At 38.4% G+C, this 13,671-nt stretch overlaps 1 protein-coding gene across 2 annotated transcripts in view; it reads right to left on the reverse strand.

Annotated features, from left to right (window-relative positions):
• The window catches only part of RELN (reelin), a 536,122-nt gene that overhangs the window by 78,952 nt on the left and 443,499 nt on the right, over positions 1–13,671 (reverse strand). For both annotated transcript variants that reach the window (XM_004007831.5, NM_001306121.1), the window contains 7 exon segments: positions 10,434–10,592; positions 10,060–10,248; positions 9,249–9,522; positions 6,346–6,486; positions 6,062–6,239; positions 2,518–2,602; positions 1,501–1,683 (listed from right to left, as the gene is read on the reverse strand). In XM_004007831.5, coding sequence (XP_004007880.2) covers positions 1,501–1,683; positions 2,518–2,602; positions 6,062–6,239; positions 6,346–6,486; positions 9,249–9,522; positions 10,060–10,248; positions 10,434–10,592 — 1,209 coding nt within the window.

Here is a 13,671-nt window from a genome sequence, read left to right on the forward strand (position 1 = left end):
GTTGGAGCTATATGGGAACACACAGAAAATTAAGAAAACCACTCTTTAGGCTGTCATAGAATTTGATTCAGCAACTCAGGTAGTGTGTTTAAGTAAGATATTTGCTGTTTTATTGCTAAGTCATGTCCAAATCTTTTGTGACCCCATGAACTATATCCCACCAGGCTTCTCTGTCCATGGGATTTTCCAGGCAAAAATACTGGGGTGGGTTGCCATTTCCTTCTCCAGGGGATCTTCCCAATCCAGAGATCAAACCTGGGTCTCCTGCATTACAGGTAGATTCTTTACCACTGAGCCACCTGAGAAGCCCAAGGAAGATATTACTGAGTAGATAAGAAGGGCAAGCTCAGTGCTTTTACAAAACACTGCTTGGATTGAACTGGAAACGAGGTGATAAGACCATGCCAAGCAGAAACAACAAGGTTCCCCAAGGTTGCTTCTTCACTGATTCCTACTTTTAGTAGAATTCTTGTAAAATATATAAAAGGATCTATAAATAGAAGCCTATAAAAACAATCTGATGATTTAAATGAAGTCACATGTGCCTTTCCCTCTCTAATCCTGTCATTGTTCTAATCCCAGTAGCTTTCTTCCCTTTTCTTGTTTTGGAAGCAATTGGTGAAAGAAATGAAGAAAAATTGGTAACCATTCCAAACATAATATGAAGACAACTGTCCTCTGGACTGTGAAACAGGCTGCATTTTTGGACTGAGCGATTATACAAGATTATTTTCTCTGTTCACAATAAGTTACAATCATTTTATTTTTTACTTACTGGTTATAAAGGAAACATTCAGGTTAAGTTTTAGAGATGGCAGTACATGTTTCTTATTCACTTCTGTGTTACCTTTGCAAAGAATTCTCTTAATATAATATCTCTGTGCTTACCTAGGCCATTAAAGTACAGTTTGTTAGAGTCTGGTTCTTTATAAAAAGCAGTTAATAGAAATATAGGAAGCAATAAAACATTACAAACCTGTAAAATTGTTTTCTATAAGCATTTGAAAATGCTGTTAAATTAGACATTCACTTTAACTTATCACTGAGTCAAGTGTATATGACAGAATATTTTATCTCAGGCACTATCTGCTTGGTGTCAGTTCCTCTTTGTCATGGCATTTTGCTCTAACATTGTTCTGTCTCATTAATGAAGTGCCACACTCAGAACTATGTATTCCTAAATGAATTCAGTAAAAAATGTAGTTACAACTGATGAGTACCTAATGGTAGAGCTGGATTATTTTTTAAAAAGCATAGCTCTATGACAGGATTTAGCTATATTTGCATAGGAATCAAACACGAAGATAATATATAGTCAAATATGAAGGTAGAGATATATAAAGCTAAATATTCCTTGAAACTCCTCAAAAGTGAAGCATGCAAAATGTGCTATCAACAGCGAACTCACTTAGCTGACAAACACTTCCTCCACACCTTAGGTGAAAGCACATTAACATGCCACAGTCAGTTTTGACCACACGAGAACTTAAGCATTTTTACCATTATTATAAGGTTGCCAGAGTCTGAATCTCGTAGCGTTGGTTTGGGCAGTGTATGGCAAGGGAACATTAATGAAAAGTATGTTGGTAGTTTGAGGGAAGTAAAATTCATCCATCAGATGCCAGGTGATTCCCCCATTGATGGAGAATTGCAATAGAATTGAATGAGACCTCTCTGGGGTACCTAGAAAGAAGAAAACACAGGCATAAACACATTGTGATAAAAATGGGAATAGTGTACAATCTTAGACTTTTTTTTTTTTTTTGCATCAATGCATAACCTGACTTGCATTCACATAGATGCTTTACAGTCCAAATGCTTCTGAGGCAAGCTGAAGTGATGATGGGTTGCAATTTCTGGATAAATAGATCTCAAAACACATCAAATCTTGGATTTTTCACACAGTACTATCTCCTTTTTTTCTCAATATGAACACATATCTTTCTATATTTCACTTAGGAAATATTATGTCAAAAATTTTTGATTCTATAGGCTTCACAGCTCTACAAAGGGTCAAACATTTACATCTCAGGATATTATCAAAAGTCTACTTGAAAATTCCCTATATCCAAATGACATTATTTGTCAGGAAAATTATTTAGTTTAATATGAAAGGTCAGAATGACAGAGTTGGCTTTAGGGGTTTACATCTGTGAAAGAAAATCCCAAGTTTCCAAAAGCTAAATTTTTAAAATTTAAATTTCTTTCAGCTAGAAATAAGTGGTGAAAAAAAGATTCAGGGATGTGATGATAAATTTAACCAGCAGAGGACTAGTATGATTACTATTTCTGTATGAAATCATTATAAAATAAGTAGTAATCTTACCCCAACATTAAAATGAATATATATTATAGAAGAACATTTGCAAACACTTATGCACTCAAATTTATGTTGGCTCTCCCATAGAACAAAATTTATGGGCCTAAAATCTGTTATTTCTTTGTGGAGGAGGAATCATGCATGGGGAAATTTGCTTGAAGGGAAATAGTGAATTCATACCCACAGAAATGACTTACTTTTTGCTATAAATCGAAGTGAGAACTGGACATACATCGTATTGGTACAGTCTAGATCTCTTGAAATGAGCATCCGTAGTCCTTCCTGCAAACAAAAAACACACATGTTAAGCAAGCTTACTTTACTTGTGAGAGTATTTTTCCTTTGATTTTATATGTCTAACTTATATTAGCTAAATAATAGATGCATAATGATCAAGAGACAATACTTGGTCCAGGAAAAATTGATCATTTCCCCTTTTAATGGCTTTCATTCCCTATGCTTGAATAAAAACATTTCATTGGCTCAACTTTAAGTCACACTTTGCTGTGACTTTTATAGAAAGCAGTGCAAAAATGATACCATTATATATCTATAAGCCTTTTTAAAAAACAGCCTCCTTTGATCACAGCATGTTGTGAGAGGAGTAAAGAGGAAACAGACGGAAAATGTGCCAGCTCCTGCTGGAAGCTAGGAGCTAATAGGTAACTTTTTCAGGGTTCCAAAGAGTCTTAGGCACTTACTCCTTTGCGTGCTCTGACGGCCCCAGGAGGCTCTCATTCAGGCTGACACAACACCCTCCAGTTGGTCAAGTTAAATAAGGCGTAACTAAGCAGGTCCCTAAGCCCAGGCTGGAAGCGCTCATGCAGAGAAGCCAACGAAGGCGGAAAGTGATCACACTGGCTTTAGTAATTTTTCTGCTAATTAACTATTTCTGGTTGTCTGGGATTGACAGCTCCACAGCTTGTTTTCTCCATGTATGCAGGATTGCAGTGACAGCCCAGTAAAACAGAATTTCGCTATGCAAATATCCTAGGTACTAACAGGCCTTTCAGTTTCTCAAGTATGACTCTGAATGAAGTGGCTCTTTGGTGGTACAGGGCTGGCCAATACTGAGTGGACACTATACTGTCTACTGGCTTCTTAATTATCAGCTAACAGATACCAAGTAGAATTTAATGTAGAGGAAGCAAATTCTTCCTCTTCTTAATATTTATTATATAATACATTCTTCAATAGCTGAAAAATTTTAAATAAGACTAATTTTGTAATGGGCTTCTCTGTTATAGAGCAACCACATATTGAGTGCCCACAACATTCTGGGTTCTAAAAGAACCCTATTGTTTTATACCTATCACTCATAAGGGAAACATTATTATCTTCCTGTTGCACATAAGGAAACGGAAAATCTGAGATCAGTAACTTGCTCAAGATTGCAAAAGTGATGATAGTAGAATTCAAACTCAGATATGTCAGATTCTGAAACTTATCCTCCATCCTTTATAAAATATCAGTGTTTTGTTTATTAAATCATCTTTTGGTTTGGGGAGAGATATCTAGATAATGCTAAATTCAGAATTTGAGAATTATTTGATATCATAATGAAAAAGCAACTGCATTTATACAAAGCATAGATTCAAACTTTCAGGATTGAAGGTGGTTGTGTAAAAGCCTTATATTTCCACTCTTATTTTTCTTTTATCTTAATAATTCACTGCCCTGCTCAGTCCATAATGCTTGGTCATTGCCTATCCTTCATGTCTTGAAGTATTTACCCTTTTCCTCATACACTTATCAGCTTAAGGCCTTGGATATTTTCATAGCTTGGTGCCATATAGAAGTTAAGGCCATGGGAAAAGTCACTTCATCTTACAATGAAAAAGCTTCGAGGTGGGTAGTTAACAGATACAGTTCATAAATATCCCTTGACAACATCAAGATAAAGGAATATGATTACTCTTCACCCTTGATTATAGAATGTGAGTATAAACTTGCTCCCATGTATCTTGTAGGAGCAATTTTGTTGACAGTCAGCATGATCTGAAATATGAAGGCATCTTTCTTTCACATCTAAAATTTTATTTAGTTAATTACTTGATATGGAAAATTGCCCAGTGGAACTGTATTGCCTGCTTCTACATATATTTCAGCTCATACAGATGCTTCTTTTCTGATCCTCTTCCAGGTTCAGTAACCCATCTGTGCTAAATGTAAAGCTATTTTAATAGCAGATAGCACTCCTGAATCTATAAACATTGAAAAGAAACTATCGTTTCCTTTTTCACAAAAGAATGCCTTTCTAGGTCAAACTACAACCTACTGAATGGCCTATGTTGAGCCTTCTTTGCATCTTGCAGGACTGATAGATAGGATATGTCCAACACACATAATGCTTGGCTGCCCTTGCATTTGGACGGCTGAAGAGAAAATATTTAATACTAATATAAAAGACTATATGTTTCCCTTGTTCATAGGATCTAGAGACCAGGTTAATTTACTGCTTAAAATTTTATCAGGTAGAGATACTTGAATCACAGGATTTATCTTTTGTGGTCTTGTCAATTGCTTCAAATAGATAGTGGTAATGAGAGCTAAAGCCTCAGACAAGAATTAAAATGCACACAATCAAAACAGCAGTCTCTATCCTGAAATGTCCTACCCCAATTTCTTCAGTCACTTACTGCTCCTAGGGACTTGTAAATCTCCCTGACGCCTAAAGTGTTTTTTCTATCTCATCTAAAAACTTGAGAAGAATTCTGGACTCAAACAAGAATGATAGCCAGCATCTATTAACTATAATTGAAAAACTTCCAGGGTGTCTGGTTTTCTAAGCATCAGGTGCTAATCATCAAGGTTGTACAGAGACCCATGCGGATTTTGGTTACAGATTTCATTTGCACACCTAGATTAGCCAATTGCCCCAGCTGAGAGGGGCAGGATATAGCACGTATTCACATGCGAAGATGTGCCAGCTCAGCACAGATTCACATAACTGCTTAATAACCGTCTAACCAACATTTAGGTTGAAATCAAAAAATACACTAATGATGTCTGAGAAAGCTATTTAACTTGACTTAAATGTTTGGTTGTCTTAGAGTCACCAAATGGTTGTATTGGCAGGAGGAAAAGAAAGAAATGGAAATAAAAAGCAAAGATCTTCCATAACGTCACTTAGAAAAATATTTCAAGTTAAATATCTGAAAACACACAAAATGTTACATTCTAGAAGCCAAGATTCTAGAAATAGTGTATATATAATTTTTACATATGTTAATTCCAGCAGAATGTAAGGAAGGTCTGATTACCAAAGCAAGGGAAGAGTTTAATGCCCTGCTGCTGCTGCTGCTAAGTCACTTCAGTCGTGTCCGACTCTGTGTGACCCCATAGACGACAGCCCACCAAGCTCCACCGTCCTTGGGATTCTCCAGGCAAGAACACTGGAGTGGGTTGCCATTTCCTTCTCCAATGCATGAAAGTGAAAAGTGAAAGGGAAGTTGCTCAGTCATGTCTAACTCCTACCGACCCCATGGACTGCAGCCTACCAGGCTCCTCTGTCCATGGGATTTTCCAGGCAAGAGTACTGGAATGGGTTGCTATTGCCTTCTCCGGTTTAATGCCCAAGTGATCATAAAAAATGATCTCAGTCGATATAAGAGGAAACATGATATGTGTTAGAAGACAGTAACAGTATATACAATAATATATCATCTGAACAGAAATGTATCTATGTGGAGCATTGAGAAAAGACAGGAATTTCAGTGCTAGTGAACAGTCTTATCTGACCCCTTTAAAAATGAGCGATGTTCCAGACTTGATGGTTTCACCATTCAGATTCCCCCTCTCTGCACCATACACTTCAGGCCAAAGGTCGGGATGTAAGTTCCCATTGAAATCATCTTTAAGAATCGAGGGTAGAGGAATAACAGGAACACAGTAGGCTCCACCAAAGCCCCGGTCACACCTAAGGAAAAAAATGAGTGGAGAAAAGGCATTATATGTCATGAGATCAAGATACTATCTTTCTTTTTGCATTACAAAAAAAGAAACTGCCAATTTCATTAACTTACACACAGCGTCCAGCATCACAAATCCCTCGTCCTGAGCACATCCAAGGACACCCTGAAGCCAGCACGACATTATCAATAGCCCAGGAGTCAGCCCCCACAGTGTAGTTGGCTTGGATCCATCTGAACCGGGTCCTGGGCGATCTAAGAGAAACAAAACAACACAGAAAACAAACAAATCGTACTTGGTTTGAGTGGCAACCTTCAAAAACAAAACATTTAATTCTTTCATTTTAAAAGTGTCTTCCTCAGAGTTCCAGTTTTCTCTTATTTGAGACACTTTGTTTTATACCAAATTTTGGATGTTGTTTACTCTTGACCCCAAAACAGGAGAGTAGAAAATACACTTTTAAAATATTTCACCATTTCTTTCATATAAGAGCCTCTGAACACATGTGACTTGGAAAAGTTAGTTTGAACTATCAACTTATTCTGTGTTTTAACTCTATGCAGAATATTAGTTTTCACTTTCAGGGTTTTATAACTTCTCAGTACTGGAAAAGAGACTGAGGATGATAAACATGAGGATAAGTTGGAATCTTTCAAAGTTCTTGCCATGAAGTCTCTGTTCTACTGTCCCTAAGGTTTCTGGGTAGTAAATGGAAGCCTCATCCAACTTCTGCCTCTATTTTGGTTCCTGAGGGCTTGGCTCCCATAAAGGTGAGGACTAGAATGATGTGATGCACCTCCATGTTTTTTTTTTTTTATTTGCAATCTGTTAACTGGGCTATACTGTCAGAAGACCACTTTATCCAGAAATATGTACAGCGTTACCAAACAGCAGTAGCAGTCTCTCATTTAGGAACAGATTGCACAGCAGAAATGTGTTAGTTATTTGGAATGTAAAACACAGTCAACTTGAAGTGGAATTTCAATAGTAACATTTCAAGTGCTATTGTTTTCCCTACACAAGTCCTCCTTCAATGCAACACAGCTGCCAGCGTGGTGGCTCTGAAACGGAAATCTAATCATGTCACCACTCAGTTTAACACACTTTAAATGGTTCCCCTGCACATGCCAAACTGCTAATATGAAATACATGCCCCCTTCATCATCTGCCCTCTTCTCTTGCTTCATCTTTGCCTATTTCTTCACAATTGTACTCTAATAGCATCGAGTCCTTGAGTTTTCCCATCAACTCATGTTTCTTCTGGTCTCTGGGATTTTTTTTTGGCTTACAACAGCACATATGACCTCCCACAGGCTCTCTTCAATCAGATAAGCTTTATTCACTAATTCAGACTCAACTCAGACATCAGTTTTTGCAGAAAGCTCCATTCAATATCCCCGAACTGAGTTGGGTAGTATCCCCCTTTGTTTCAATAATATCCCTGGGTTTTGTCACTGTTAGTATTTTACAGCATAAACAACTGCTTAGATACCTGTTATCCTAAATCATATACTTGGATCCAGGCATCACCTTATTCATTTTGTACCAGAGATCTAACACATAATGTTGTTGTTTAGTAGCTAAGTTGTGTCTGTCTCTTTTGCAGCCCCATGGACTCTAGCCTGCCAGGGTCCTCTGTCCATGGGATTTTCCAAGCAAGAATACTGGAGTGGGTTGCCATTTCCTTCTCCAGGGAATCTTCTCAACCCAGGGATTGAACCAAGGTCTCTTGTGTCTCTTGCATTGCAGGCAGAGATATTCAATAAATGTTTGTTGAATAAAAATAGAATGAATAAATGAGCTACAAGTGAGCATTCTTTAAAGCTCTGGGGTCTGCAGGAAACTGTTTCAGGTTAAATACTGAAACACATTGATTTCCTGTGTTTTTTTTTTTTTCCTGCCACTTGTTTGCACATCTCTGAATCAAAATGGAACCAGGAAAATGGAAACCACCATAAGTATTTAATGGAGAGAATTTACAAAGTACTGGATGCATAGTGAGTGGCAGCATCAGTGAGGAAATAAGAGTTTAGGAAAGTCAGGAAGCCACTGCAAGTCCAAAGATGGAGAGATACAGGAGGAGGTGCTGCATGTCACCTGGAGGGACACCATGGTGGAGCTGGAGCTGCTGAACTTGGCCAAGATGTACTTGAGATAGAGAAGGAGGGGGGAGGAATACCCTGGTTTAACTTTATTTCCACCCTCCACTTTCTTGCCATTATCTGTTACTCCCTAAACCTACCAGGAAGCCAGAAAACATATGCAACTGGCAAATGCAGCTGGCAGAGGCCAATCTGCCTACGATTCAGAGCAGGGCAGTGGAAGGAAGATGTAGGGATCTGGGGAGAGCAGCCCCAGTATGGCACAAACTCACCCACCACAGTAACATTAGTTCCTAGAAAGATCCTTCACTATCCAACACCTAAACAACAGAAGTGGGAGCCTGCTATAAGCCCTAATATAAGGTAGGGCTGAATGTAATCTGAGATCCTGCGGAGGGGAAGAAAGATGTAAAATGATATGAGCATTTCAAAAGAATGAACCTTTACTCTTATTGTGGTGTTGAGATTAAAAAAGAAAAGCCAACAACAACTAAGGACACTCTTCCACATTTAATGATTTTACCAACTGCTTCATGTGGATAAGTATCACTCTGGTTATTGGGTAGATGTTTATTTTTACAATTAGAAGCAAATAAAGTATTACATAATTTTTCTGAAAAAAAAAAATAAATAAAACCCTTTTACTGAGAAAAAAAAAAAAAAAAAAAAACCTGAATCTGTTGGGCAGCCTTCAGGTTGCTGAAGAAGCAAAGTTCAGCCTCATAAATCTCCTGGAACTCCTAACCACATTTAAAAAGTATTACCCAAGCCCCTATAACTTTTTCTCCCCCCAGTATGTTCCATGCATAATCCTCATGAAAGAGTAATAGAATTTCCAAGTGGCATCACAGTTATTTTCCAATTAGGTGACAGAAACCTGAAGTTCTGACATGTAGCCAAATGACAATTCTCACATGGTGGAGAGTGGAAGGTAGACAGTGATCCGCTTCCAATTCTGGAATCTCTCGGAGGTGTAAATTGAACTTTCTGTGTAGTGCAGACAGCCAATGGTTGGAGGAACACATTCTTCAGTGACAAGATGCCAGTCCCTGCCATTGTTCAGAGAATACTGGAGCTGTACACTGTGGGAGTCGCTGAAGGGCTTGCTACAGCCCATGCTCATTTCAAACTGCAAGAAAGTTGATGCTGACACATGGAAGTCCCAGGTCTCAGCGTAACGAGGTTTTCCTACGAAAAAGGAAAAGTTTAATGGTAGCACATAATTGTACTCTCTTTCTTATTGGGTGTTTCTGCTTGTCATGCTTTCAGTAGTAAACAAAAATCATATCTTATCTATAGTGTCTCACATGTGCTTTGACTTTTCATCTCACACTGACTTTTTTTTACCTAGTTAGCACAGACTCAGAAATATGGACGGCTGCTAACTTGAAAAGTCTTACCACCTTGAGACAGGCTAACAGAGAGTCTGCAAATTCTAATTCTGCAGATTCTAAAACATGGGAATGTTCTCAGACAGACATTTTGCCTCACTTTTAAGAAACGTTGGTCATATTATGCATGCCATGAAAGACAGTCCCTGCAAAAACTGTCATTGGGTTCACCAAGTCACACTAGAAGACGAAACAACTTGTTATTTCCAACTGCCTCCCTCAGCACAGGCAGTCATGCACATGGTTTTGCATTAGAGAATCTCCTTTTGGGCTTTAGTTAATTTAGTCCTCTAGTTAATTAAATATTCTCCCTTTATCAAGTGAAAATGTATACCTATGTTTTCAGCGAATATCAGAGCAGTATCCATAGAGAGACAGTCAATGTCAACTTGACCTCCTTGGATTCGATACCAGTTGGCTTGCAGATCTAAAGAGCCATCAAATTTATCCTGAAATCCAGTTTGAGAGCTGTCATTCATTCCTATAAGGACATCATCCAAGGCCCACTGGGCTGAATGCTTCCCTGAAATCAGATGAATAAAAGCAGTTACAGGAGGTTCATTATATAGCAATATGAATATCTTTATGATTGCGGTTTTAAATCAAATTATCTAGAAACTGACAGCAAATTAAAAAGCACACAATATGAAGTGGCTTTAACTGGATGATTAAATGCTACCAGGAAAGTCAGGGTGAGCAGTAACTTGCCATGTTGGGGCTGCCACCATCGAAAAGCTGTAGCAGGTGTCTTTGCCTCTCGTGGAAGGTCGATGGAAATGATCTGTGGTTCCAGAAATGACATGAAGTCCAACTCTCGAAGCAAATGCCAGAGTATCCCATTGTCATTTGAATACTGAACAACAAGCCCTGTGTTAAAAGACATAAATCCAGTTACTTGCACAGCTTTCCTAGAGGCAAAAAAGGCAAGGAACAGTATTATTTTAAGTGGCAAGACTGGACTAGAAACTTCAAATTGCATCTCGTAGAATGAGGGCACATTTGTCTAACTTCCAAGGAATGAATTAGTAGACCTGAAGGCTCATCAATTTCTTGACAGTTTCTGATGCACCAACTCCTAGGAAATGGGGGAAAAATACATAGGCTCTTTTAAAGACCACTCAGCTTTGTATGAGCAATGAGGAGGTTGGTAAGAGGGACATAAAAATGCACTTCAGATTATATATTTGAATTTTAGATTCTGTCCTGAACAGTACAAAGTCTCATATCATTATTATATACTCAGGAGGAATATCTCAATCTCCCAGCACAAAATCAAGAAGGGCTCTTTGCCACTGATGCACCAGATAGGAAGCACAGGTCAATCTGAAATTCTCTTAAGCAGAAGGATACTTTTACAGGCACCTCATACTCTGTCAGACCTTGGTCACCGAAGACTGAATAAAGACAAATTATCACACAGCAAAGCAGAAGAACTCACTCCGCTCTGATGTTACTCTGACCTTCCTCTCTCTTTTCACCTTCTCCCCTTCACTTATCTCTTCTGCCCCATCTCCCTCTGCCTATCACCAGAGAAGTGTGATTTAGAGAAATACACATGAAAGTTTAAGATACTTCATGTGTGATTCCTCCTACCTCCCCCAGAAACATTTTTTTATTTTAAAAGAGGACACAGGGGAAGGGTAATGTTGAATGCAAAGGAAAAAACTGCTAATGATGAAATGATAGGAATCAACAGAATATATATACATATAATATATATATCATTAGCAAATAATTTAAAAATATATATTCTATTTGATGGGAAGGGCAGAGGGCTTTCTTGGCATCTAATTGCCTATTCCATAACTGTTCCTAAGACTGGCACTGTGTATTCAAAATTATGACTGGGGATACTGAAGTGCTATCTGAATATTCACATAAATTATGTCTAGTAAATTTGTGTTTGTTATATTAATTTTATTATAGCTCAATCTTTCTAGTAGTAGTAGTAGTAGTAGTGAAAGTCGCTCAGTTGGGTCTGATTCTTTGTGACCCCATGGACTCTAACCTGCCTCTTGCCAGGCTCCCCTGTCCATGGAATTCTCCAGGCAAAATACTGGGGTGGGTTGCCATTTCCTGCTCCAGGGGATCTTCCCAATCCAGGGATTGAACCAGGACCTCCTGCATTGTAGGCGGATTCTTTACCATCTGAGCTACAATGCCATGTTCCCTCAGTCTTTCTGGAAAAATAATCCATGGTTCATATAATATCTTTTTAGTTTCCTCATTATTAACTAAACAGAATATCTCAATCCTTGTGTTGTACTGCATAGCAAAGAGTTTAGTAAAATTGTTTCAAGAAATAATATGATAAAATATAGAACTAAAAGAATGCCTTTTAAGGTTAATTGATATTACATGGAATTATCGTCACTACATCTGACAAGGGGTGGTGTCAGGAATAATAACGTTTAACATGCAAAAGAAATCTCAAGAGAATTAATGGTACCATATTTAAAATAGAAGAAACCATTGTGTTTGATGAGAGAATAAAAACAGCTCAAAGAATAGGAACTCTGTGGGGAGACACTATGTTGTGTATAGGTGTAGACATGGGCAGCTGGAGCTTTAGTGGGTGGAAGTCAGACCCATGTGTTGCAGAAGGGAGAGAACCACATTAAAGTTCCTGAAGAAAATTGAAGGGAGGCTCTTTCTCATCTTTATTCTAATCAAGGTGAGGAGTGTCTGACAAAACTCCAGTCTCTAACCCTTGTTGCTTGCTCAAAATATAGTTTTCTTGTGGACATTAATTTGTTTGATATGGTTGATATTTGTAACATGAGAGAGAACAAGTGAGAATGAATAAAATAATTTAGATAGTTATCTGGGAAGACCTATTTGGAAAGTAGATATGGTATCAAAAATAAGGCATCACAAGACTAAAATCTCACTGGTGGTCCTTTAGCACCTTCTGCTCAAAGTCTGGTCCAAGGATCAGCACCTGCATCATCTGGGAACAGGTTCCACCTGTGAAGTTTTTAAACCATCTCCACAAACTATTTGACACTCCTTCCATCAAAAAGTGAAGCTTAATTCGCCTCTTTTTCAGAGTGGCTAGACCTAGTAACTTGCTACTGTTACACAGAGTATGGAGAAGAGACACTGTGTGACTTCTGAGATGAGGCCATAAGAGGCGTTTGTACTCTCTTCCCTCTCTCTCTCTCCCTATAAGGACACACAAAGAGCCTGTGGACAAGTTCACTGAAAGAAACGGGTCTCTTGCCAACAGCCAGATAAGTGAGCATCTTGGAAAGAGATTCTGCAGCCCTGGTTGGTTCTTCAGATGAATGCACTGCTCCTGGCCTTTACTTTGTGTGCAACCTCAGGAGAGGTCCTGTGCCAGAACCTGCATTCCTGACTCACAGAAACTAGAAGATAACAGACGTTGCCTTAGTCCACTCAGTTGGGAATAATTTGTTATGCAGCATACCACCCCAGTCCTATTGAAACAGAATCTGCATTTTAAAGCCTCCCAAAGGATTCTAACAGAAGAAGATATTAAGGAGAGACGCCAAGAATACACAGAAGAACTATACAGAAAAAGATCTTCAAGACCCAGATAATCACGATAGTGTGATCACTCACCTAGAGCCAGACATCCTGGAATGCGAAGTCAAGTGGGCCTTAGGAAGCATCACTATGAACAAAGATAGTGGAGGTGATGGAATTCCAGTTGAGCTATTTCAAATCCTAAAAGATGATGCTGTGAAAGTGCTGTACTCAATATGCCAGCAAATTTGGAAAACTCAGCAGTGGCCACAGGACTGGAAAAGGTCAGTTTTCATTCCAATCCAAAAGAAAGGCAATGCCAAAGAATGCTCAAACTATCACACAATTGCACTCATCTCACACTCTAGCAAAGTAATACTCAAAATTAAACAAAGTAATGCCAGGCTTCAACAGTACATGAACCGTGAACTTTCAGATGTTCAAGCTGGATTTATAA

The sequence above is a fragment of the Ovis aries genome, chromosome 4 (genome assembly GCF_016772045.2).
Source record: "Ovis aries strain OAR_USU_Benz2616 breed Rambouillet chromosome 4, ARS-UI_Ramb_v3.0, whole genome shotgun sequence".
Taxonomy (NCBI): domain Eukaryota; kingdom Metazoa; phylum Chordata; class Mammalia; order Artiodactyla; family Bovidae; genus Ovis; species Ovis aries.